Source organism: Sapajus apella, unplaced genomic scaffold (assembly GCF_009761245.1).
Source record: "Sapajus apella isolate SASKATOON/1434 unplaced genomic scaffold, GSC_monkey_1.0 scaffold123, whole genome shotgun sequence".
Taxonomy (NCBI): Eukaryota; Metazoa; Chordata; class Mammalia; order Primates; family Cebidae; genus Sapajus; species Sapajus apella.
Window position 1 is genome coordinate 870,923 of NW_022437063.1, and position 27,519 is coordinate 898,441.

At 49.6% G+C, this 27,519-nt stretch overlaps 1 protein-coding gene across 1 annotated transcript in view; it reads right to left on the reverse strand.

The window, feature by feature from the left end:
• Window positions 1–2,856: 2,856 nt before the first annotated feature.
• The window catches only part of EFCAB6 (EF-hand calcium binding domain 6), a 274,701-nt gene continuing 250,038 nt past the window's right edge, over window positions 2,857–27,519 (reverse strand). Inside the window, exons 28-32 of the mRNA XM_032261403.1 lie at window positions 14,016–14,246; window positions 11,437–11,605; window positions 8,782–8,966; window positions 4,902–5,051; window positions 2,857–3,075 (exon numbers count right to left, since the gene is read on the reverse strand). Of these exons, the coding sequence (XP_032117294.1) occupies window positions 2,953–3,075; window positions 4,902–5,051; window positions 8,782–8,966; window positions 11,437–11,605; window positions 14,016–14,246 (858 nt within the window). The 3' untranslated portion in view covers window positions 2,857–2,952. The remainder of the gene's footprint in view (window positions 3,076–4,901; window positions 5,052–8,781; window positions 8,967–11,436; window positions 11,606–14,015; window positions 14,247–27,519) is intronic.

A 27,519-nucleotide genomic window follows, 5' to 3' on the forward strand; every position in this document is an offset into this window, starting at 1 on the left:
TTCCTCTTTAGGTCAGTTATCTTTTTTCTCTAGCTGCCTTCAAAATTTCCTGTGGGTTTTTTTTTTTTTTTTTTTTTTTTGCAGCAATTTGAATATGACATTCCTAGGGATGCGTGTGTGTGTGTGTCCCCTGCCAGGTTCTATATGCTTCTATTCTCTTTAGTTTAATGTTTGTAACTCATTTTAGAAAATCCTCAGCCATTATTTATTCAACTATTTCTTCTGCCCCATGTTCTCTTTCTTTTCCTCCTGAATGACATGCATATTAGACCATTTTATCCTGTTCCACAGCTCTTACATGTTCTGCAATTTTTCCCCACTCTTCTTTTTCTCTGCATTTATGTTTAGAAACATGCTATTGACCTATCTTCAAACTCACTCATTCTTTCCTTATGTCGTATCTACTGATGAGCCTGTCAAAGGCAATCTTCATCTTTGTTACTGTGTTTTTTATTTCTAGCCTTTCTGATTCTTGCAGTTTTCATCTTTCTGCTGAAATTGTGTGGTCATGAGTTGTCTTTCTTTTCCATTAGAGCTCAAACACATGAACTGGTTATTTAAACATTTTTCTGATAGTTCCAAAATCTGTGTCATGCCTGAGTCTGATTCTTATGATTGTTTTGGCTTCTCAAGCTGTGTTTTTATAATTGCCCTTGGTATGCCTCAACATTTTTTGTTGAAAGCCAGACATTTGTATAGTGGGGCCCAGCAAACTTTCTCTGTAGAGGATCGGATAGTAAATATTTCAGGCTTTGAGGTCCTCATACCTGCCGTCAGTTGCACTTCTTGTTCTTTTCCTCCTCCTTTTCTTTCTTCCTCTTTGTCCTCCTCCTTCTTCAACCCTTAAAAATGATGAACCCACAGGGCTGCTGAACAGCCCCAGACTAACTGTACTCACTCAGCCTCAGGAAGTCAGGACAGCTTCGTGGAAGAGGTGGCTTGGGGAGTTTTGAAGGAATATTCAGCATTTCCTGAGCAATAGGTGGAAGAAACAGCTGGTGCCAAGTGCAAAGATACGTACGAGTCAGTGTGGGGAAGCTGAAGTCCAGCACACAGGATGGGATCTGGGCACACAGGTGGGGACTCAAGTGCTGAGGCAGGGCACACGGACCGGGTATCCATCTGCCCCTCACAGCTCAGCATCCCATCCTCCACCACGGTGGGGATTTTAATAGGTTACTTTGCAAATTTGGGGACACACTTTCAATTTCTGGAGTTGGAATAACAGCTGGCAGATGCCAAGCCTTCTTACCAGAGCTTGTTGAAAGTTCAGTGTCACCTGTTTTTATGGGTGAGACTGCATTTTAAAACAGTTATGTCAGAGTATGCTTCCAGCAGTGCTGGTGGGAAATGCATGGAAAGATCCAGAACTTGTTTTGCCAGGAGCTGGGAGATGCAGCCAAGAGAAAATGGATCTGACCCCACAGCCACCTCCCAGTGCTATGAGGAGTCTAGCACACACAGGCCATCCACAGAGAAGCCCCAACATCAGAGTTGCTCCCCAACACGCCCACACTCCCTGCAGAGCCTGGTCAGTTTTCCTTCTGGGAAAGGGACCCAGAGGCCGTGCCCTACCCCAGCATTAGAGAGCCTGCTGTGTGTCAGCCTGGGGGGGGTGGAGGTCAGTGTTTTCACCCTGTGGGTGGACTCTAGACCCAGCTGTCCTGTGCAGAAGGGAAGGGCTTTCTCTGCCAAGTGGTGAGGGCATCGAATGGGGAGCTCAACCTCTGCCAGGGGTTACAGGAGGATCAGAACTGGGCCTCAGAGGAAGAGTGTGGGGCTGTGCAGATGAGAACACGAGTCCCAGGAGGAGGAGCCAGCAGGAGCCAGGGCATGGAGGCAGAGATGTAGGCATGGGGATGAGTGAGTCCTGGTGCTGCCTGCAGGGGAGCCTGCCCGACCATCTTCAGGCCCTCTGACGCTGGTCTGGGCTGTCACTCATAATTTTGACAATTTTCAAACTTCCCTTCATACCTGTCAGCTCCAAGAAAGGGCCCTGTCAGAACTGTCCCAGGTGGGGGTCACAGTCAGTGGCCACTAGGCTTGTCCTCAGGAAGGTGGAGGCCCAAAGCCCCACGGGTCTCACTCAGGTGTGAGTTGTTCTTCATGGAGTCAGGCTGGCCGGTGTCCCTGAGCAGGACGGGGATGGGGTAGTCAGTGCCTGTGTCCCCAGGAGAAGAGACATGGACACCCCGACTGCAACAGGGGACTCAGAGGTCCTTTGACCCAGGACCCAGGATGCTGGGGGTTAAAGGAGGCAGCAGCCCTTGAAAAATGGGGTGCAAGGCTCTAACTGCCCTGGGTACCCTGTGGGGAGGTCATGAGTAAAACTTCCAGAAATTCCAGGCTTTTAAGAATGTTAACATTGGCCAGGCACAGTGGCTCATGCCTGTAATCTCAGCATTTTGAGAGGCTGAGGCGGGTGGATCATCTGAGGTCAGGAGTTTGAGACCAGCCCGGCCAACATGGGGAAACCCTATCTCTACTAAAAATACAAAAATTAGTCAGGTGTGGTGGCGGGTGCCTGTAATCCCAGCTACTCAGGAGGCCAAGGCAGGAGAATTGCTAGAACCCAAGGGGTGGAGGTTGTAGTGAGCCGAGATCGTGCCACTTCGCTTTAGCCTGGGCAAAAGAGCGAAACTCCATCTAAAAAAAAAAAATGTTAGCATTAGTAATTCTTTTGAAGTCTCAAGGATCATTCTTGCAGACTATTTTATTTGTTTAGACTAATGAGTGAGGGTGCCCAAGACACAGTGGTGGCACCTGGCGCCTGGAAACCAAGCGTTCCACGCCTGAGCCTGGGGCAGCTGCGCCTCCCCCGATCCAGAGACAGGCGGGCTGGGCTTGGGTTTTGTATTTTTGAAAATTCGTGAAACCCCCAAATTATAGGATTTTATTAGTCTTGAAACAGGCCCCGTGGCTGTGGGCCCGCTGGACGCACGGCAGCTGTGTCTACTGCAGGAACGCCCGGAGGAAGTCGTTGTAGGAGATTTTTGAAGACAGCGTCTTGTCGTAATACTCCAGAATATGGAAGAACTCCTCTTCCGAGAGGTTGATGCCATACTGTCTCAGGACCTGGAAGGCAGAGAAAAGGGGCCTCTGAGGCTTGTCTTGGCCCTAGGTTATGGAGGCAGAACCTCCATGTGCATCTGGGTGTGAAATGGGAGGAGACACGGGGCTGCCGTTGGGGGCTGCTTCCTGTTTGGGCAGAGGCTGAGAGGGCACAGAAAGAGCATGCAAAGAAAGGTGGGAGGGTGACTTCAAAAGTAGGGTTGGGGACCAGGTGGACGTGTCCCCCAGCCCCCTTCCTGGCAGCCTGCCTCCATAACCTAGGGCCAAGACAAGCCTCAGTATGCCTGAGGGGCTGAAGGCTGGTCAGCATGATTAGACAAGGTTGATGGTCAGAGAGGTGGGGACTCTCGGGGAGACCTGGCCATGTGGCCATAATATTTGGGGCGGGGCCCCAGGGTGCACCCAGGCAGAGGAGGGCAGGGCCAGTGGGTGCAGAGTGCAGAGAATTGCTGTGATGAGACAGTAACACAGCCTGGAGCACAGCCTGCTGGTGGTAAAGCAAATACTGACTGCCCCTTCCTCTTCAGTTACAGAGCCTTTCTCCTGGGCTCCTGAGTGTCCAGCTAACCAGGAATATGTCTCAGTGTCTCCTGCAGCTAGGTAAGTTCTAGCCAGGGAAGCTAAGTACGAATGTTATGCGGAACATCTGGGAAGCCTCCTTTAAAGGAGAGGGGCATGCCCTTTTTCTCTCCTCTTTTTCCACCTGCTGCCTGGAATATGGCTGTAATGCAGGAGCTCCAGCAGCCACCTTGGACCATGAGGTTGGCTTGAGGAAGAAAGCCAGCAGCTGGGGACAGTAGAGCAAAAATGTGGTCCCTGATGATTGTCCAGCCACCACACCAGCTCTGCACTCCCTACCCCTGGACTTCCTTTCTGTGGGAGCGAAATAAACTTTTACCTTTTTTAAGCGGCTGTTATTTTTTTCTCCTGTTATATGATGCTGAAACAAATCCTGACAGACCCTTGTAATAAATAAATAAGGTCATCCATTTCCTATCCACACTTGTGTTATAATTTGTTTGTAGGAGGAGACTGTAAAGCCGGGCTAGACGGCCCAGAGGTCCCACAGGGTGGAGGTCAGCAGGCTGGCTGTCAGGTCCAATGGGATGAAGGTAGAAAAGGAAGCTGAGCCTGGTGTCCGACACGGCCCCGCAGTTATACCATCCGACCTGCAACCATGCCTGAATTCCTGGAAAGTTGCTGGAAGGGAATGACAGAACCTGCCCTATTTCCTGCCTGTCTTTGCATGGAGGATAAGGGAGAATCTCTGACTGTGATTCATACTTGACCCCGAAGGAAAGAGGAACGTGCCTGTGGATTGGAAAACCACTGCAGAGTGTTTGTGAGGTGATGGGCGTGGGACACGGTAGGGGTGGGGCACCGGGGGACGTTGGGACAGATGCCCAATGGTGGGGCCCCACTATGCACTGCAGGGGCAGGGCTCACTTTGCAGGCCCAACATAGGTCAGAGATGCTCTTCAGAGCCTGCAGGAGAGCCCAGATGTGGGGCGAAGGCTTGGAGCAGCAGCAGCAGGAGCAGTGGTGGTGGTGCCTTAAGGGACCTGGGCTCAGGCCATGGAGGCACAGAGCATCCATGCAGGGCTCCAGAAACTTTTGGGAAGGAGAACTTGGGGTCTGCAGGTGAGAGGCGAGTGGACTCAGGCCTTGATCACTTGGGGGTCCCAAGGAAGTGAGATCTGAGACAGCCAGGTCACACTAGGCCTTCAGCAGGGGGTGGAGGCCCCCCCCACAACCCTGTTGGAAGTTTCTGGCGACTGGCATTTGGCAGCTGCTCGCTGCAGAGGCATTGGGCGCAGAGCCGGGCTCACCGTCCTGAAATCGGCCACGCTGAGCAGCCCCGTGCCAGCCTCGTCATAGCTTTTGAACGTGCGCCGCATCGGCCTCCAGCAGTGCACAATTTTGGGCTGGATACGCAGCAGAGCAGAGTAAAAAGAAGAGGTCTCGGTGCCGGCTTCTTTCTAAACACAAGACAAGAAGGGGTGAGGAGGGAGCTTCTGAATGGGAGGGTGGCGGGGGCTCCTCCTTGCTCTGTCATGCCCAGCCCTGCTCCGGCTTCACCTCCCCACCTGCGCCACTGGCTCCCGATCTGGGATGGGGCCCGCCAGCAGAACTCATGACAAAGATGCGCACCAGCCCTCTGACCATGACCAGTCCATGTGTGGGCTGTTTAAAAACATTTACTAATCAGCCATCTCATCTATACCTCCCCCACTGGCAACTGGAAAGAAGGCAGGTCTCTATCCCCATGTCACAGACTGGGAGACGGAGGTTCAGGGAGGTAAAGTGACGTGGGCTTCGACCCCAACACACTTCAGGCTGCAGGGAATGCAAGGGAATGCAAGGAGACGGCCGGGCAGATATGGGCCCATTTCAAAATAGTTTGAGGAAAAAAAGAGATTTCAGGCTGGGTCTTCTAGCAGGTTATTATAACGAGCAGTGCTACAAAAAGTTCACACGGTTGTAATTCTATCAAGTAATTAGACAGCACACTAACTACACCGTGATTACTTCATTTAGGTGCCGTTAGATTGAAAGCAAGGTATTTGAGCATGATTCAGTCCCGACGTGTTTGAATATCACAGAGGTGAATGGTAGGCAACAATGGGTAACACATTTTGGGAAACTTGAATTTTAACACAACACTACATGAGACAGAGGAGCTCAGGGTTAAGCTGCTTTCATTTTTTTACATCATTTAGCACCTATGACGTGAGTTCCCCAGGTACCCATGGCTTCATGAGCTGCCAATTTGCCAATCAGCTGATCTACAGGTAGGGAAGAGAGGGTGAGGCTCGCCTGCCCTCCCACACCTAGTTTTTATCACAGGGAAGGAGAACCAGCCCAGCCAGAGCCCCACCTCTGACCCGCCTTGCAGGGAGCAGCAGCACCGCGCTGCCTTCCCCCAGGGATGTCTTTCTGCTGCTGCCTGCTGTGGTGGAGAAAGCTCCCAAATCACTAGAACAGGAAGTCACCCCTTTAGCTTCTCTGCAGGGAGACATTTGACCTGACTGCCACACTTATGCGGTGGTGGCCTTGGCAGCTGCCAGAGGGAACGAGGGTTGTGACCAGGACCATGTCAGGGGCCCACTCTCTCCTGGAAAGTGTGTGGCAGCTTCTCAATCCATGCCAGTCTGGTGCCGGGATTTGAGGAGGTGGAGTGGGGGAACTCTTCTGAACCACAGAGTGGTGCCTTGGGAGGGGTGGGGGGAGGGTGCCACAGTCTCTGTGGCCTGACCTGCAGCACCTGGGATGATCCCAGTCTAACCCCAGCCTTGCAGGGTCGCTGAGGCTGGACAGTGCAGCTGGAAGATGGGGGCTGCGGTGGCCTCTTCACTGGCGAGGGCTCAGAAGGGGGCACTGGTGTGCTCTTGAGCAGGAGCCCATGCGCCTCCTACCACACCTTAGAGCCCTGCAGATCTCCAGAAGGAGAAACGGAGGCCGAGAGAGGTGGAGGAAGGCTGGAGTTGACAGAAGCCCTGCAGGCCATGCATCTCCAGGTTCTCACGTTCTTGGCTCCCGTGAAGATGGAATGAGGACAGTCTTCTCTGTGCACAGAAGAACTGAGCTGGCAGAACTGTCTTAAATCTTTTTCTTTTTTTTTTTGTAAACTTGATCTAAGCTTTTAGTACCAGCTCCTGTTTGTCTAAACTAGAAGCTAGGCTAAGACGGAAAATGATTTTGCACAAAATTGCAAATCTAGCTGTGAAAAAACTTTCTGCATGGCCTCTGCTTAACTGTGGCTGGATTAACACACTCCCCATTCCCTAGAGTCCCACAGCTGTGGCCCAGGCAGGTGTAGCCCTTGGGTGGGGTGAGTGGGGGCGGGGCCAGGTGGGAGTGGAGCCAAGTGGGGGCGGGGCCAGGGCTGTCAGCCTCACACTCCTGGTCCCTCCAGCTGAGTCATAAGGTGGTCGGAATCGGCTGTGTCTGTTCCCCACATCGACAGCACCAGATGTACTGGTACTTGTTATTTAATTCAACGTAACTCAATTCAACATTAATTCAGTACTAAAAACATTTTTTTTGGCTTTGTGTTTTGGAAGGGCTGGAGCAATTGCTGTGAACGCACTGGGTGTGGGTTTCAGTTAAGACATTGTAAGTAGTTGAGAATAAAAGGTAGAAAATTCAGAAGAACTGTACCCTCCAGCTTCTCTTGAAGTGGCTTTAGGTTTTCATTCCTCTTCAAAGGAACAGAAAGAGAAAATTGTAGACAATGCATAGTGGGTATAGTTTATGCCAAGAAAGATGACAAGGGACTCCAGCCGCCACCCACACTCTGGCCCTGTCTAAAACAGCTGGTGGGTGAAGACCCTTTCAGCTCCAGTGTTGACCAGTGCTGTGACGCATCCACCCCTCACTTTGCCTTTCGGGTTAACTGACCAGGCACAGCCCCCAGAGTGCTGTATGAGGCCTTGGTCACATAGATGCCTGGGAAGAGCCACCATAACCAGGTGTCTGCCCCCCAAACAGGTGGAAAACCTGGGATCCAGGCTACTGGTTCCCATGCTGGGGTCTCCAGAACCTTGTAGGATTCCAAAAGGAGAGGAAGAAAATCTTAAATCACTTCCAAGAAAGTAAATTTCTGAGCTGTTTTCAATATCTGCACAGCCTGGTAGAGGCCTTGTCTTTACCACAGCCCTTGCTCCCAGGTACGAGCCTCCAGCACACAGGCCATGGGCTTTGGGCCCCCTTCCACAGACTCTGGCTGTCTCATGCTGATCTGACCACTGCCTGGCCCTCTTTAAGTAACGGAGGAAATGGGGTGCCTAAGTATTGCTCATGTATCACATGCATGCAGAGAGCATCGGAGGAGGGTCTATGGAGAGGTGACAGCAAGGCCGGGGACATTTCACGGAAGAGGCCTGGCTGGCAGCAGGGCTGGACTGGCCTCTGGCCTCATACAGTCTCTGAGTCCACCTTTTCTGTGAAGCTTGGTGATGCACAAACGCAATGAATTAAAGAAAAACGAGGCCGGGTGTGGTGGCTCATGCCTGTAACCTCAGCACTTTGGGAAGCTGAGGTGGGTGGACTGCTGGAGCCCAGGAGTTGGAGACCAGCCTGGGCAACATGGCACAACCCTGTGATATGGTTTGCCTCTGCGTCCCCACCCAAATCTTATCTCGAATTGGAATCCCCAGTTGTCATGGGAGGGACCTGGTGGGAGGTGAGTGGACCATCGGCGAGGTTCCCCATGCCGTTCTTGTGAGAGTGAGTGGGTTCTCAAGAGAGCTGATCGTTTTAAAAGTGTTTGGCAGTTCCCACTTCACTCTCTCTCTCTCTCTCCTGCTGCCATGTAAGAAATACTTGTCTTTCTTTCACCTTCTGCCATGATTGTAAATTTCCTGAGGCCTCCACAACCTCATGGAACTGTGAGTCAATTAAACCTCTTTCTTTTATAAATTACCCAGTCTCAGGCAGTATCTTTGTAGCAGTGTGAAAATGGATTCATCTCCACAAAAATATAAAAATTAGCTGGATGTGGTAGCTTGTGCCTGTGGCCTAGCTACTTGGGATGCTGAAGCAGGAGGATCCCCTAAGCCTGGGAGTTCGAGGCTGCAGTGAGCCATGAACCACTGTACTCCAGCCTGGGCAACAGAGTGAGACCCTATCTTGAAAAATATCAAAATAAAAAAAAAGCAAGTACCACTTTCCACCTGGCTCCACGTTTTCTGCAGGTGGGCAACGTACCATTTTGTGTGCGTTCTGGATCTTCATTCTCTGCATCAGTGAGGTTTCCTTTGCTTTTAGCAGGAGGACACAGCTCTGAATGAAGTCGCAGTATGCAAATTTCCCATTGTTCTTTAAGTCGTATTTTATAATGAGCTGCTGACACTCCTCTTTGCTTATGTCCAGGTTGAATTTCTCCACAAGAGCTACAGACAAGAATGGCAGTTCAATTGGTGGCGATTCATTTATTCGTTCATTCATTCATTCATTCTTCACTCATTCATTCAACACTTGCTGAGCCACCTTCTCTGCTTTAGGCCCTGCTTGGTCCTCACATCAAAGAACTCACGGTTGATGGCTGGTCATACACGGAGACAGACATGCGACAAACTAAGTGCCACAGGGAGGAGGACCCCGAGTCCCACTGGCCCACACTGTCCTTGGTTTGCATGGTCACAACTTATGAATAGAGACTATGGAAGCTATGACCAAAGTGGAGAGAGGGACGTGAGGGGACGTTCCCCACCAAGTCAGGGCAGAGCCAGAGCAGGGGAAGTTTCCCTGAGCTCACGTGACCCTGGCCGAGGCTGGGCTGTGGAGAGGGAATTCAGACTCGGCCCTATGACCAAGTATTTCCTAACTGGGCACCGGAGACAGGCTCTCTAGCATCTGTTACGCCATGCAAATTCATGCTTTAAGTTTCCATCCCAATGATGGTCTAAAACATAGAAAACTTATTCTGCCTACAGGAACCACCACCCTCAGGAGACAACAGCTGTGCAGCCTCAGGGGCTGAGTCCAGCCTTCTGATCAGGCTCATGCGGATGCCCCATGGGGAGTGTTGCTGGTGGCCAAGAGGCTGGCCTGCCACAACCTCCGAACAGCAAGGCACTTGTCCTCATGCCGCATTCTCCTGCCAGTTGTAAAGACAACACTTCTCTGTAAGTGACACCTCATAACTGAAGGAGGCTTATGTAGGATCAGATTTAAGTTTCATAGGCTAGACTTTGCTTCGACATCCTGAAAGAACAGAGTGTCAGGGAGCGGAATGCCATGTGAGTTGTTGAGGCAAATGAGGAAAGCCAGCGGAAGCAGACTCCATGTCAACGACACCTGCATGCCAAGCCAGGCCAAGAGAGTCTGCTGCACGTTCTACAAACAGAGATTTCTTTGCCCTTGCACAGAGGGAAGCAGCAGCAGGCATGGTGCCTGCCAGGACACAGCAGGGGCCCACGGAACCCCAAGGAACTGGCCACACGTGCTTCTGATGCTCTGACTTGCAGAAGGCCATCAGCACTGAGAAGAAAATACAGAATGACTTTTGGAAAGTAACCGGCTTTTTTTATAGTATTGAATTTTGGATGCGTGACTGACGTCTGACACGCCTATGATAGCTGCGTGGGGGCTTAAATGAGCTCCTGCTCAAACAGAAAAAGCCAGCAATAGCAATAAGGACAGCAACACAGTGAAGGTGTATCACTCTCAAAATATCAAATAATTAACTAAAAGAAAAGCGGAACTCCAATGCGTATGACAATCAACACGCATGTTTTGGCTTCAGCAAAACGTTACATTCAATCGGTGTTAACAACATTTGAATATTACTGACTTCAGATTTTTTATACTTAATTTACAAGTGTTTTTTAAAAATAAGCTCTAACTTAAAGAGCTTACACCTGGTTTAATTTGTGCATTTTAAAGCCATAATTATGATAAAAGTAATTTATATTAATATTGGAGGATCTCAAAGAAAACATTTTCCTTTAAAAGGGGTCTATTAGTCATACATAGGTGGAACTAAAAAGTCAAGGAGTGACATGGTCAGATGTATTTTCCAGTAACGTAAAATGCTGCATAAAAAAGGTGTAACTGGGCTGGGTGTGTTGACTCACACCTATAATACCAACACTTTGGGAGGCTGAGGTGGGCAGATCACTTGAGATTAGGAGTTTGAGACCAGCCTGGCCAACATGGTGAAATCCTGTCTCTACCAAAAAATACAAAAACAGGCAGGCATGGTGATGCACACCTGTAAATCCCAGCTACTTGGGAGGCTGAAGTGGGAGAATCGCTTGATTCCTGGAGACAGAGGTTGCAGGGAGCTGAGATCATACTACTGTACTCCAGCCTGCATGACAGTGAGACCCTGTTTCAAAAACAAAAAACCCCCAAACAACAAAACCACAAAAACCTAAAAACCAATATGCAACATTTACTGGAAGTATAAATCCCGCTGGTTTAATTTAAAAAGTTTATCAAAGTGACACATGCTGAAAAACAAAACAGCATCAAAGAGTGGATGTTGATGGGAATGGAGCCCCAGGGGCATCCCTGCTTCAACCTGCCCTCCATCTCCTTCAGCGGGCAGAGCCTGAGAACACTCAAGCTCTGCCCAGGGTGGCAACCACGCCTGCGATTTCCAAAGCTCAGAGTTACTGCAGCGCTGACTTTACCATGCAGATGGAACCCCTGCTGGGAGGGGCAGTTGGTCGGAATCCTCCTCCCTGGGGACCTTTGATTAGTGAGCTGTGCAGCCCACCCTGAATTTCCCCCGTTTCCCGTTCTACTGCTCCCTGGCCTCCACCCAGGGTGGGGTGTGGCTTTGTGCCCAGTGGGAACAGCCCCTTGCCACAGGGGCTGACAACGGATTGCCAAGGGGATAGACTCAAAACGAACCCAGGAACTCGGAGGCATTGATGCTCCCCTGTCTGCCCACATCCTTCTCCTTGCATTCTTTCAGGAGCTCTCGCCAGCAGCCCTGGATTCTCTTCCGGAGCCTGCTCTCTATGGGATCACAGTTCTGCAAGGGTGGAGTGCCCAGGATCGTGGCGGTGTTCGCTGGAGTCTAGCAGGGAAGAAAAGAAAAGGCTCTTTTCACTTAAGATGTAAAATGGAAGCCATCAAAAATACCTCTGTACGTCAATACCTCTGGTTTTGAGGATCACAATTAGCCCAGAAATAAAATGAAGAATAAAACATAGGTGGTAATTTTACTAGGTAGCTTTTATTTCCATTGCTGGGCTATATGTACTTGTGCCAAGCCATAATAACCAAAATAATTTTGGAAATAAATATGTAAGCCAAGGTTCAAATCTATACAGATGCGATGTTAAAACATACTTCTGGTGTGTGTGTGTGTGAGAAAAGTGATAATGGCATATATTTCACTAGCAGAAGACTCTTATCCAAGAAAGGGATTTACTTGTCATGGGCACGAGACATCCAATCCATAAACATTCACAGAATATCTGTTATTTTGACATTATGTGGACCAAGTATAGGGCTGTTCTTTGCTTTATTGTATTTTCCATTTTAAAACAAGAGAGTGGGCTGGGCGCGGTGGCTCATGCCTGTAATCCCAACACAAAATGGGTGAGTCATTTGAGGTCAGGAGTTCGAGACCAGCCTGGCCAACATGGTGAAATCCCAGCTCTACTAAAAATACAAAAATTAACCAGGCATGGTGGTACATGCCTGTAATGCCAGCTACTCGGGAGGCTGAGGCAGGAGAATTGCTTGAACCCAGGAGGTGGAGGTTGCAGTGAGTCAAGATCGTGCCATTGCACCCCAGCCTAGGTGATACAGCAAGACTCTGTCTCAAAAAAAAAAAAAAGGGAGTGGATTTAATTTAGCCCAGGTGTTTCTCCTTCTTCCAATTGCTCAGGTGGAACCCTTAGAAGTCTTCCTTGACTCTCCTGCTCCCTCCCCATTCCACATCTGATCCCTCAGGAAATCCTGTTGACTCTACCTTGAAAATACATCCAGAGTCTCACCCATCCCAAGCCACCATCGCCTTTGCTAGACCTCCTCACCGACCCCCAGCCTCAGCACCAGAGTGGTCTTTAAAGAGTCCCTCAGACTACATCGCTTTGCTGCTTAAAAACACAAAGTCTCCATGCCCCTCGAATGAATGCCAAAGTCCTCATCATGGCCTCCAGCCCTCTGGTCTCCTACTGCTCCTATAACAGATTTCCATGAATTTAGTGGTTTAAAACAACACCAGTTTATTATGTTACAGTTCTAGAGGTCAGAAGTCTGAACTGGGGCCCACTGAACTAAATCAAGGTATCCAGAGGCTCAAGGGAAGAATCAATTTTCTTGCCTTTTCAGTTTCCAGAGGCTTCCCACAATCCTTGGCTTGTGGCCCCTTCCTCTCTCGCCAAAGCCAGCAGCATCAGGTGGAACGCATTAGCGATCGGCGTTAGCGTCAGATGGCACCTCTCTAGCCCTGAGCCTTCTGCCTCGGGATTCCCAGTTAAAGACCCATGTGATTACTCTGAGCCCACCTGTGTATTCCAGGATAATCTCCCCAAGACCAGCTGATTAGCAACTTCAGTTCTGTTTGCAACCTTAATTTCCCCTACCGTGTGAAACAACATAGTCACAGCTTCCGAGGATTAGGACACAGGTATCTTTGGGGTGCTCCTAATCCCTCTTCTTTCTGCTCTACTTACTGCCTTTTAACATAAGAAATACTTATGCTTACTGCTTTCTTGCCTGTCATCCCCTGAAAGAACATAAACTCTATAAGAGCAGGAACCTTAGTTCATTCTCAGCTGTAGAAAATACCCAGCACACAGGAGGTATGCAATAAACTTGTACAGAGTTAATGAAAATGGAATAGCCAAGGTCATGCACAGTGATGGTGGCTTTATGTGCATGGCGTGGCATTCTCTCAACCACCCTGTCCTGGTGACGTTGCCATCCCTTTCTGCAGACAAGAAAAGAGCCTTGGTGAGCCTGGGCACCTTCCTCGCTCCCAAACCTGGGGTGGCTCAGCCAGGGTTCCAGGCTGTGCAGCTTGACAGGCCTGGGCTCAAAATCAGGTTGCTCCACATCTGAGGAACTAAGATCACATGAGAAAGCCTCTTAGAGCCTCACTGTCTTCAACTGGAAAATGGGTATAACTAGCCTCAAGGGACTGCAGCCCGCAGTTGACCACAGGGCCTTGCCTTCCGCACAGAGCTGCCGGCAGCACCATCACATCGCGCCAGGTGCCCCCTGCTTCCTTTCCCACCTTGCACCTGCTCATGCCTCCTTTCCATCCCACTCCTCCGCCGTTCCCATCCCCACATCTTCCCCTTCCCGGGAATGGGTGCTAAGGGCCCGCCCCAGTGGGCTCCTTGCCTGTGGCCACCCTAGGCTCACCCGGCTTCTCAGCCACCAACCCCTGGGCCACACCAGTCCCCATCCCAGCGGTATTTGTGGATGTGGCATGAGGTGGCCTGGGACACTTGGAAGAATGGAGAACTCACACAGGGGTGACTCCGAGACTTTGACCCTGGTCTCAGCTCCCGAGTGGGCGATGAGAGGGCAGATCTGGTGCTTTCCGAGATGTCAGGGACACTGCTCCCTCTCTGGGCTGCAGCCGAGTCGCCCGAGGCCATCGGTGTGGCTGGTGTCTCAGAACTGAACCTGCTCAGGAAGTCCGGGCATTTCAGCCTCCCCTTGGCATTGACTGGCATCTCGTTCCAGAGTCTGTCAAACTGGAGAAGGAGCAGAAGTCATTTCCCAGGTGCCAGTGCAAACACAGGCAGCGTGGCACCTGTGCCAGCGAGAACTGGGGGTGGGGGGGCGGTCTCGAGGGAGGTGAGCGCTCACGTGACTGGTGGGGGTCTAGGGCTCACGTCAAGAAGAAAATTAAAAAAAATAAAACGCCCATTTGGCTTCGCTCGGTGGAGGCCTCCGGAAGACTGGGAAAGCAAAGACAAGAGGGTTATTCATGGCTTCGGCAGGACATTTTTTAATTGAATTGGGCCCTCAGTGAGCACTTTAAGGCCATTAAATCTTGTGATTAGTCACAGTGCCTGCGCTGCAATGTATTTGAACATTTGGGAGAAAATGCAGATCAGAGCCCCCACCCACCTTCGTCCCAGGAAAGCCCAGTCAGACTCGTTTCTCACCCTTCCAGGCACACCTGAGTTCTGTAAACAGCTCACCAGGTGATGCCGCCCTCAGCCTCTGCATTTGCATCCACGATTTATTTCACCCCAAGGGCAAAAAATGTCTTCTCACAAGATGAAAAGGGAGGCCCTTGGAAAACCAGGGAGCGGTTGATGGCTTTGTAGTTTTGCTGTCTGATGCCACAGACTGTATCAAAACCACACACCATGCAGATAGAACAAAATGACTCAATGCATCCTAAACAAGCCACTGCTGGTGACTGGAGGACTTTTATGGAGCCGAGAAGAAGGGTAACTCCTTCCAATTTGATTTTTGTACAGCCCCAAAAGCCCAAGGGAGCCCCAGCCTCCAGCACAGCTGATGGAGAGAAGCCTCCAGAAAGGCAGCCCCGGTCCCTTCCTTCCCGTCCTGTGCTTTCCCCTGGAAGCCTGGGCTCTGCCAGAAACCGAGTTGCTTCTGGCTCTCCACTGGGGTTTTCCAAAGCAAATTAGAAGTGACCATCTTGGGTGTGATTTGAATTCTCCGGGAAGAAGCAGGGGTGCAGGAGTGGGGATGGGGTGCAAAGGTAAAGGCTAAGAGTTTTAGTTTGGGAAAAGATTCTCAATTTGTCTTTTTACTTTTTGTTTAGAAATAATTATATATTTGCAGGAGGTGACCAGGACAGTACAGTGAGGTCCCTACACTCTTTCTGCAGTTTCTCCCAACGCTCTTATTTGAAAACACCAGAACCAGGAGGTGGGCATGGGCCGAGTGCGGGTGTGGTCTGATGTCATTTTACTATACGTGTAGATTTATGTGGATTGCATGCTGACCAATGAGGAAAAACTATTCTGTGGAGTAGAAGTGAGGGGACCTTGAGGATGTGACTGCAGTGTCTCAGACCTCACTGGTGCCAAGTGCAGTAACCCATCAGACAGGAATCAGCTCTGCCACCTCTGTGTCCTCCAGGACCATTGGCCAAAACCACTGGGCAGACAGCCCCCACTGACACCTTCCCACGTGGTGCCGAAATCACCTCTGCAGGTGACCTCTCCCCCCGGCCTGGAGGCTCCCTGCAGGATCCTCTGAAAATCGGCTTTAAGTGTCAAACATCAGGCAAAGGGGCAGGAACACAGCAGGTGCTGAATACATGTTTGCTCATTGGCTGAAGTTCCTAAGAGACTCACATGGTCAGACCCAGGGGATGGACGTTTCAAGGTGAGAGCAATGGAAGGTGTAGAACCTTGTTCTGACCCCTCCTCCTGAGGCCCTCTCAGGGAGCAGAAGAGGACGTGCTCCATAGGGGAAGACCTGGCAGCTCTTGCCCTCCTGTTTGAGCTGGACTGGGAGCTGAGATCATGCCGTGAAGGATAAGCACCCAGGGAGGTCAGTGTGTGTGCTGACAGGTGCTGTGAAAATGAAACTTGGTGGGAGACGATTCCGGTGCTCCCAAGGACAACCTAAGGACCTCCTCTTCTAACAGGGTGGCTGGGGCTGGCCAACTCCTTAAACAAATTCTGTGGTGCTGGCCGGGTGCGACGGCTCATGCCTGTCACTTTGGGAGGCTGAGGTGGGTAGATCGCCTGAGGTCAGGAGTTTGAGACCAGACTGACCAACATGGTGAAACCCCATCTCTACTAAAAATACAAAAATTAGCTGGGCATGGTGGTGGGAGCCTGTTAAGCCCAGCTACTCAGGAGGCTGCGGCAGGATAATCGTTTGAATCTAGGAGGTGGAGGGATCAGTGAGCCAAGATCCTGCCACTACACTCCAGCTAGGTGACAGAGGGTGACTCCATCTACAAAAACAAAGAAAAAAGTTCAGAGGTGCAAAGGAGGCCATGAGGGACCATCGGAATCCTTTTTTCATCCTATTTTAACGGAAGGGCCTCAGAATAGGAGGGTGGAGGAGGTATCACCAGAGGAGATAGCCCGGGCCCGCACTTGGCCTCCAGTCTCCACGGAGGCACCTAGAACACCAATGGGCCAACAGCGCCAGGATGGGGGCTGGCGGGCACCGTGAGGCCGGGCAGGCTCTGGGGAGACTGGATTCTGAAAACTGCCAGCCAGTGAGCTTGATGTGAAACGTGGGTATAGACGCTGCTGGACTGTGGAAGCACCGAAAGCAAGTGAGTTTGACATCAGTGTGGCAAGGTCTGTGCATGCCGAATCGTCCCGTCTCCTTGAACCACCAGCTGAACACTGAGAAAGACACCACAGTGGGTTCCGACTCAGCTTATGATGCAGAAAAGCGGCAAGACAGGGCTGCTTGCCTTCAACAGGGACCAGCCAGGCCACCTGCAGAGGCAGTACTTCCCCTGAGCCCATGAGCTGGGGTCACAGGGAGCCAAGTGGAGGGACGGAATGCCAGAGCCCCAGGCTCCAAGGAGAGCCAGACAGGTCACCAGCTCTCACTCCCGGCAAAGTGTGGGAAGAAGTGGTGGCAGTCACCAAGGAGGGTAGGAAGAAGTCAGTTCATCTTGGAAAAATTCTGAAGGCTGCGTGCAGACTGATGTGTCAGTCTAGGACAGCTGGGGGACCCAGGAACGAGGGCGGCTCACACCTGCCCCCAGCCCTCCTCCTCATGCCCCACTGGTGCTCTGCATCCACCTGCAAGCCTGTGGTGACACCGTGTGTGTGGGACCACTTCTCCAGAAGCCCCTATAGGAGGCAGCAGCCTTATGCCGCTGGGGAAATCCACTCAACCCTCTGCCTCTTGAACGGGGGTAGGAACCCATCCTTCCACTGGGAACCCAGCCCAGGCTCTGCGGGAGAGGAAGGACCAACATCCCTGCAGAATGGGCGGAGACCTCTAGGGCCCAGGGTCTGTTCCTCCACAAAGCAGAGGTCTGAGGGGACGGGCCCAATAGCCGTGGAGACAGGAGGTCTGAGGGGACGGGCCCAATAGCCGTGGGGACAGGAGGTCTGAGGGGACGGGCCCAATAGCCGTGGRGACAGGAGGTCTGAGGGGACGGGCCCAATAGCCATGGAGACAGGAGGCAGAGTGGGCTGCCCTGGAGCGGCTGGATGGGACCTGGGCAGTGAGAAGGCTCCACCTGAGGCCCAGAGGCGCAGAATGCCCCCACCCCAGCACCAGCCAAGGCAGCAAGAGAGGGAAAGGGACCCCTCTCGGGCACTGATGTGAGCCCAGGGTGGCACAGGAATGCTGAGAAGACCCTGTGGTGGCCCATCCCGCACAGAGCCCACAGATCTCTCTTCTGGCGTCTCCTAGTTCTAGACATTTCTCTCTCCAACCTTTACCTCTGTGTCTTCACCCCTCCTCCTGGAGACCAGCTATGCGCCCACCCACCACTTTTACCCTATCCTTCATCTCAGCCCTCACCTCCCTCCTGAATGAAGCTTGGACCCCACACAGCCACGTCCTCACTCTCACTCCTCCCTCCCCAGCCTTCCCCTGAGCTTACTGGCAAAGCTCCTGCTGTAACTGCCAGACATGCGTCCGACTCTTCCCCCGTGAATGTCCCTTGCTGCTCTCTGCAGCAGCCCCTCCGTGCCATTTCCTCTTCTTAAATATCCACTATGATCCTCTCGCTCTCAGCTGATAATCTTACCCCGTATTTCACAGAGAAAACACACATGACATCAAACTGACTGCATCTATGCTCCCGCCCTATAGTTACAGGAAGAGGTCTCAGCTGCTATTCAGGCCACCCTCCTCGTGTCTCCGGATACACTCCTATCTAGTCTGCCTTCTTGAACTACAGAGGCTGGGCAGCTGAAAGCTACTGTGCCCGTTTTCCTCTGTAGCAGACACAACTGCCTGCAAAGTGGAAAGAAGGAATGAGCCCCGGTGGTGATCAGCTCTTGTGGTCTGCTTGGCGGCAGAGCTGTTCAGTCGCATCCCCTTGGCACCACAGGAGCTGGGCTCTGCTGGGAGGCAGTGGCAGTGGGTTTCTTCTGGAAGAATCTCCTGGTGGGGTTGGGGTTCTCTTGGCTGCCACATTCTTGGAGGTGGGGACATCCTCCCTGGTTCTCTAGCCCTTCCAGAGCTTCTGTAAGATCCTAATATCCCTCAAAAAAAACGCTTTCTGCTTGAACTTGCCTGGGTAAATCCTGTAACCTGCAACTAGGAATGCTGAACAGTACATAAAGCAATAAAAAAAGTCTCCAGATAAATCGGATCAAAAGGATATTCAGATCATGTCTGAATTCAGACATGAAAACAGACGTGGTTACGTCTGCTTCAGTGGTGTCTTTTTCAGTGGCCAGATTGCATGCTTTCTGGCCACAGTACAATACAAATAGAAACTGATCATATAATATCCTATGTCTGGAAAGCGAAAATCTCACTTCTAAGTAGTTTATGGTTTAAAGAGATCCTAGGCACTATGGCAGCCTAGATATTCTAACAAGTTTCCGTTCACAAAACGCCCAGTTGATGGATACGTACTTTTAAAAACATACTTTTAAATTCATTGTAGAGTTCACAAGGAAGGACAGCAAGTCATTAGGGGCCAGGAACGCTGCTAACCCCAAAGACAGGTGAAGAAAAACCCGAAAGCCAGCTCACAAAAGCTAATCCTGGGAGCCAAGGTTTTGGGGATTGATGATGCTCAGGGGTTGGGAAACTGAGGCACAAGCCTGGAGATCCTGGCGTAATGAGCCAGGTTATCTGATGGGCTGTATCTTCAGTGCAAGGCTGGGTGAGGAAAACCTGCATGGCTCTGAGCTCCAGGCTGGGCACAAACCGGGAGCTCATGGCCTGGAATCTATGAAACCATTTTGGTTTCTCCATCATGGAGTCCCAAGGTGGAGAAACTGAAGCACTGTTGGGCTGGCGGCATCCTTGGCGCTTGGAAGAGGCAAACTCTAATCATCTGCGTAGAAAACCATCCTCAGTCCAGGCCCCTTGGGATTCCCCCAGACTAAATTCAGCCAAATGTAAGCTCTTCATGAAGTAAAAATCACTAAACACATGAAGAGGCAAGTCACATAAACAGGAGTTGGCAAAAACAAGCTCAGACAGATTTAGACTTCAGATTCTGGAATTATTAGCTAAAGAATATAACAGGATTATATGTAAAATAGTTAAAGAAGTAGATGTGTGTATTAAAATGAATGAAAAGCGATGTATAAAATAGCTAAAGGAGGAAACGCTGGTATTAAAAATCAGCAAGGAGGAGGATAATATCAGAACTGACAAGTCAGATTTTTTCATTTAAATAGACATGTAGAATTCCTTGAAATGTAAAATAAAGTCATTGAAAAAAATTTAAAACATACAATGTATAGATTAAGCGACAGATGAGACACAGTTGAGGAGAGAGCTAAAGAACTTGAAGATAGAGTCAAACAGTTCTTGTCAACCCTAAGCACACCAGACCCACGTGGAGGGTTTGCGAACACGTGGTTTGGTGGGCCCCACCCACACAGTTTCAGATTCAGTGGATGTGTTTGGCAGAACACAAAGATGCGACCTTAAAAGCAGTTATCAGTGGGAGCCAGAAGATGGTGGAATGATATTTTTTAAGAATTGAGAGGAAATCACTGTCAATGTAAAATTATCTACCCAGAAAAGTTACCTTTTGAAAATATGGTCAAATAAAGGACAGGCGTGGTGGCTCATGCCTGTAATCCCAGCACTTTGGGAGGCTGAGGCGGGCAGATCACCTGAGGTCAGGAGTTCGAGACCAACTTGGCCAACATGGTAAAACCCCATCTCTACTAAAAATACAAGAAAATTAGCCAGGCGTGGTAGTGCATGCCTGTAATCCCAGCTACTCAAGAGGCTGAGACAGGAGAATGAACCCAGGAGGCAGAGGTTGCAGTGAGCCAAGATCACACCATTGCACTCCACTGCAGGTGGCAGAGGGAGACTCCATCTCAAAAAATATAAAATAAAATAAAATAATATACCCAGAAAAGTTACCTTTCAAAAATGTGGTCAAAAAAAGATATTTTCAGATAAAAGCTGAGCAAGTTTAAGAGCATAACTAAAGGAAGTACTTCACAGAGAAAGCAAATGACCTCAGAAGAAAGGTCTAAGGTATGAAGAGTGAAGAAGGCAACACCAAATAAATCCTCACTGTATAAAACAGTCTAATGATTCATTTGTGGAGAAAAAACAATATAGATCTAAAACAACAAATAATAATGAAATGAAACCTAGGGGAAAATCAGAGTTATGGCAACTTAATACTGTGTGTCCTGCAACTTAATATCATGTCCTGAGCTCATGAGGAAGTACAGGAAATCACTAGGGCTGGGAAGGCTGCTAACCCTAAAGGCAGGTAGACAAAACCTCGAAAGCCAATCGGCAAAAGAGAACAATGAAATGGCTGCTGAACTTTGGACTTTGTTTTGTCACATATGATACGATTTCAAGGGCAATAACCACCTATTGATTAAAAGAATAGAAATAAATATATAATTTCCAAACCAGTAGTTGGAAAAAGGGATTTTAAAAAGCTCGATCTGGCCGGGTGCAGTGGCTCATGCCTGTAATCCCAGCACTTTGGGAGGCTGAGGCAGGCAGATCACTTGAGCTCAGGAGTTTGAGACCAGCCTGGCCAAAGCCGCAAAACCCAGTCTACAAAAAACCAAAAAACCAACAAACCACAAAAATAAGCTGAGGGTGGTGGCATGCACCTGTAGTCCCAGCTAGTCGGGAGGCTGTGGTGGGAGGATGGTTGGAGCCCGAGGAGTTGAGGCTGTAGTGAGCTGTGATCATGCCACTGCACTCAGGTCTGGGTCATCAAACAAACAAACAAACAAACAAAGCCATAATCCAAAATAAGATACTAGGATTTTAAAAACAATATAAAAGAGATAAGCACTAAATGGAAAGCATATTTGATGACAGAAATAATTCCATACATATCAGTAGTCACAGTAAACGTAAATGGATCAAACATCCATATAAATAAATGAGATTATTAGATTGTATTTTTAAAAAAATCCAGCTGGTTGAGGTGGCTCATGTCTATAATCCCAGCACTTTGGGATTAGGCTGAGGCACGCGAATCACTTGAGGTGATGGCCAACATGGTGAAATCCCGGCTCTACTAAAAATACAGGTGGTGCTTGTCTATAATCTCAGCTACTCTGTAGGCTGAGGCAGGAGAATCGTTTGAGCCGGGAGGCGGAGGTTTCAGTGAGCTGAGATTGTTCCCATTTGTATTATACGCATATGAAACATAAGTCACAAAAGGGACAAAGATTTTTTTTTTTTAAGTTGAAAATAGATACACCAAGCGAGTATTAAATTTACAAAAGCTGGGCTAATATCACATAAAATAGACTTTAAGCCACAAACTACTTTCCAGGCATAACGAGGGCTATTTTATAATGATTAAAGGGTCAATTCAAGGCCAGGCGTGGTGGCTCACACCTGTAATCCCAGCACTTTGGGAGGCCGAGGCAGGCGGATCACTTGAAGTCAGGAGTTGGAGACCAGCTTGGCCAACATGGTGAACCCCTGTATCTACTAAAAATACAAAAATTAGCTGGGCATGGTGGTATGTGCCTGTAGTCCCAGCTAGTCGGGGGGCTGAGGTAGGAGAATTGCTTGAACCCAGGAGGTGGAGGTTGCAGTGAGGCGAGACTGCACCACTGCACTCCAGCCTGGCGCCTGGTGATGGAGCAAGACTTTGTTTCAGAAAAAAAAAAAAAAAAAAAATGACCACACATCAGATCTCAAGATATTTCCAAGAACTGATGTCATTCAGATTATATTCTCTGATTAAAATGGATTTAATTGATAAATTAATAACTTCAAAAATCCACTTATTTGGAAACAAAAGAGAGCACTTCTAAATGTTTTATGGATCAAAGAAGGACTCGAAATGGAAATAAAAACTATGGAGAACCGAATTATAATTTTAAAACTACATATCAAAACTTGGATGCAGCTAAAGTGGTAATTAGAAGGAAATATATACTTTTAAATGCTCATTAAGAAAAGAAGAACAGCTGAAATCAGAAAGCTTTGTCTAACTTAAACGAAAGCAGAAGGAATAATAAAAATAAGAGCAGAGATTAATAGAAAATTAATATCAACCAAACCAAACGTTGATAATTTGAAAAGACTAACAAAATAGGCAAATTCTGGCAAGATTAAGCCAGAAGAAAAATAACGATAGAAAGGAAAAATAAGGTATAGCTACAGATTCAGCAGAGATTAAAAACGTAAGAGGACGCTATTAATAATGTTATGCTAACAAATTTGAAAACTTGGAGAAAATGGATAGATTCTGTTTTCATTTGACAGAAAAGAAAAAGGAAAATGTATCTCAGGTGTATTAAAACATAAAGTGAAAACTTAAAAACCTGTAGTAGAGAACATAGGTTAATTTTTTTTTTTTTTTTTGAGATGGAGTTTCGCTCTGTTGCCCAGGCTGGAGTGCAGTGGCATGATCTCAGCTCACTGCAACCTCTGCCTCCTGGGTTCAAGCAATTCTCCTGCCTCAGCCTCCCAAGTAGCGGGAATTACAGGTATGCACCACCCTGCCTGGCCAATTTTTGTATTTTTAGTAGAGACAGAGTTTCACCATGTTGGCCAGATTGGTCTCGGAACTCCTGACCTCAGGTGATCCGCCTGTCTCGGCCTCCCAGAGTGCTGGGATTACAGGTATGAGCCACCGTGCCTGGCCAGGTTAATATTTTTGATACCTTGGGATAGGTAAGGCTCTCTTAACCACAGCACCAAGTGGAAACTGGCAATAAAAAGATGGATACATTTGTTTACACTAATTCAACTAATGTGTTTTTTTCCTCTTCCATCAAAGGACACGCATACATAGTGACAAAGGAGCCAAGCCTCAGATGACTCCAGCTTCTCCTCCCACGTGATCAGTGGCTGCTCAGTTGCTTTTCCTGGTTTCTCCCCACCTCCCTGGCTTTCCAACACCAGGAAGACCCAGAACTCAGCCCTCTCCCAGCTGCACCCCTGCCCTCTGGCCACTCTCCATGCATGGGACCTCCAGGGCTTCTCCTCTAGGCTCCAGCCCTGGCCACCCACCTCCCGCTACACGTCTTCCCTTGCACACCCAGCTGTGGGGCTCTCAACCCATCAGGCATGACGCCAATTCCATCCTCACTTCTCCCACAGCACCCTGCCTCTCCTCTCCATCCAGTGTCTTATCTTTGCTCCCCTCTTCTCTTCCACACCCCATACCATAAGCATATTCTGTGGGCTCCAACTCTGGGACATTCATGATACCATCTCTTCCGATCACCTTCCTTGCCCTGAGATCACCCCCAGGGTCTGCTCTCCCTGCCTGCTCTGCCCTCTTCCCACAGCCATGCCACTGTCCACATAGCAGCCAGTGATGCTGTTTAAAGCTGAAGTCAATTGCTCCGACAGACAGCCCTTACACTCAGGGCCCGGAGACCCTCTTATCATGGTGAATAAAAGGAAAGCTCCTGCCTCGGGCTCACAGCCTACCTGGGCCAGTTCCCTGCTCTGACCCCAGCCCACTCTGCCCGCCCCCCTCCACGGCGCTGGCTTCTTATTCCTTAGCCTATTGCCTTCTCGCCTGGCCATGTACCATCCTTCTGCCCAGGAACCTCTGCTTCCGGCTTCCCCCTTCCTGGCCGCCAGGTCTCTACCCCTGCCTGCCGCCTTCTCAAGGCGTCTTCCCTGACTACCCTACTCACAAGTGCACCCCTCCCCAGCTTGCTATCCCGCTCCCCTTTCCTGGCTTCTCTCCCCTGCAGCATTTATCACCCTAAACACACCAGGCATTTCACTACTTTGTTCCCTGTCTGAGTATCTCTGCTAGAATGGAGGCTCAACAAGGAAAAGGTTTGTCTGTCTGCGGCTGGCAGCCACTCACGTGGCTCCTGCTTCCCTGCTGCTCTGCTGTGCTGCTCTCTCCTGTCTCCCTCTCTCTTTCTCTCTCTCTCTCTTTTGAGACAGTCTTGCTCTGTGCCAGGCTGGAGTTCAGTGGCACGATTTGGCTCACTGCAATCTCTGCCTCCTGGTTCAAGTGATTCCCCTGCCTCAGTCTCCAGAGTAGTTGGGATTACAGGTGCCTGCCACCACGCCCGGCTAATTTTTTGTATTTTAGTAGAGATGGGGTTTCACCATGTTAGCCTGGAGGGTCTAGATCTCCTGACCTCATGATCTGCCTGCCTTGGCCTTCCAAAGTGCTGGGATTATAGGTGTGAGCCACTGAGCCTGGCCTTCTCCTGTCTCTCTCTCTCTCTCTCTCTCTCTTTTTTGAGTTGGAGTCTCACTCTATTGTCAAGCTGGAGTGCACTGGCACGATCTCGGCTCCCTGCAACCTTGCCTCCTGGGTCCAAGTGATTCTCCTGCCTCAGCCTCCCAGTATTTGGGACTACAGGTGCGCACCACCGCACCTGGCTAATTTTGTATTATTATTATTATTATTTTTAGTAGAGATGGGGTTTCACCATGTTGGTCAGGATGGTCTTGATCTCCTGACTTTGTGATCTACCTGCCTCAGCCTCCCAACGTGCTGGGATTACAGGTGTGAGCTGCTGTGCCTGGCCTACTGTCTCTTCTTAAGAGGCAGCTCCCACAAAACCAACACCCCGTCCTCAGGGAAACCAACCCTACCCTTCTGTCTGCTATGCCCTGTCAGTCTACCTAACGCCCCATCAGAGCAGGGAGGAGCATGTCATGACCTCAGTAATGCCCCCCTGGCATTTGGTGTGTCTCCTCCTCCCTGGCTGTGAACTCAAAGGAGGCAGGGAGCAGGGCCCCCCCGAGGTGCCCCAGGGCACAGCATCACAACCCTGTTGCTGTGGGCCCCCCAAACCTGGATGCACACTGCCTTTGTGCGCTAAGTAATCAAGACAGATGGCCATGTGCCTCAGAACGTGCACAAGTGTCCCGGGGGGCTTGGCTGGACAATGCACACTCAAGGTCAGGGGGTCAAGGAGTGAGGGGGTGTGAGGCGTGACATGGGGGTGTGGTCAGGAAGGGCTTCCCTCTGCATGGAGTCAGGAAGGAGGAGTAGGTGTTGAAAGGTACAGGGGCAGGGGTTGGCAGAGGCAGCAGCAAGCTGAGGTGGGGGAGGCTGAAATGCCCGGAAGAGCCTGGGGGAGGACTGTGCATCCGCATCTCACAGAGGAGGACACAAGCTCAGAAAGGCTAGGCAACTCCTCCAGGGTCACACAGCCGGATCAGAGCAGATGTAGGACTGACACCTAAGTCTGCCTGCCTGAAGGGTTGTTTGGTTTTCTGTAAGCATCATTCTCACTTCCTGGGGTGTCCATTTCAGAAATACCACATCTAAAACGTTCAGAAGGCTGGGCACAGCAGCTCAGGCCTGTAATCTCAACACTTTGGGAGGCTGAGGCGGGTGGATCACCTGAGGTCAGGTGTTCGAGACCAGCCTGACCAATATGGCGAAACCCTGTCTCTACTAAAAATACAAAAATTAGCTGGGTATAGTGGGAGGCACCTGTAGTCCCAGCTACTCAGGGGGTGAGACAGGAGAATTGCTTGAACTCGGGGCGGGGGCGGAGGTTGCAGTGAGCCACCACTGCACTCCAGCCTGCAAGACAGAGCCAGACTCCCTCTCAAAGAAAAAGAGTTCGGAAACGTTTAGCGGGTCCTTTCCCTAATATATCTGCATATTAAAAGTCCTCAAACAATCACTGTGGGCTGATCTAAATTGCTTTGCAAAAAGAGGCTCTTGCTGTGGGTCTATTGTCTTAAGCAAAACCCAAGGAGACATAGTTCCAACCGACAGCCTTTTATCACATGCTTTCTGCAGGGCCACGAAGACCCATCCGTTCCCCACTCATCTGCTCTGAAAGTTGCTGTCCTTTCCCGAAAGGTTAATTGCACCAAAAGGTTTCAAATGATGGGTCACTTTCCCCACTTACAGAGCTTGACAAGTCAAGAAAGCTGCCCTTTATGTTCGTGACTGTTGGATTTTTTTTTTTAAGTAGGAGATTAAGTTTTTATAATGTAGATAAACCAAGTCATGAAATATGGAGTTAAGTGTAATTTAATATGGTTGAACCGTCCCGGCACCTCCTGTGAGCACTTTCAAATAATGGCATGAGGGTCTAGACATGTTAAGAGTACAAATGACTCCCAAGTTACTCTTTACCAGGAATCTCGCCTTTGACCAAGAAGGTCCCCGGCAAAGTAACTCATGCAAGGAGGAAACACGTGGATCTCTGGGCTTTAGCTGTCTATCAGCCCATCCAGAAGCATCTGTCCCTAGCATAGCACAGTCTTTGCTAATCATCCCCCGACATATTAGATTGGTGCAAAAATAATTGCATTTTTTGCCTTTGAAAATAATGGAAATTACATTACTTTCAATAGCAAAACCTGCAATTGCTTTTGCAGCAACCTAATATTCATGCCAGAATCTGAGGTTCTTGATGATGAGGACTGTATTGGAGACATGTCAGCTTATTATCTATCTATCTATTTATCTATCTATCTATCTATCTATCTATCTATCAATCATCTATTTTGAGAAGGAGTCTCACTCTGTTGCCCAGGCTGGACTGCAGTGGCGCAGTCTTGACTCACTTCGACCTCCACCTCCTGGGTTCAAGCGATTATCCTGCCTCAGCCTCCCGAGTAGCTGGGATTACAGGTGCCTACCACCATGCCTGGCTAATGTTTTGTATTTTTGGTAGAGAAAGGGTTTCATCATGTTGGCCAGGCTGATCTCAAACCTCTGACCTTGTGATCTGCCTGTCTCGGCCTCCCAAAGTGTTGGGATTACAGGCATAAGCCACTGTGCCTGGCCTTATTTTTAATTTTTTTCTTTAACTTTTAGTTTCCAGGGTACACGTGCAGGTTTGTTACATAGGTAATGTGTGCCATGGTGGTTTGCTGCACAGATCACCCCGTCACGAAGGTATGAAGCCCAGCACCCATTAGCTATTCTTCCTGATGGTCTCCCTCCTCCCCGACCTC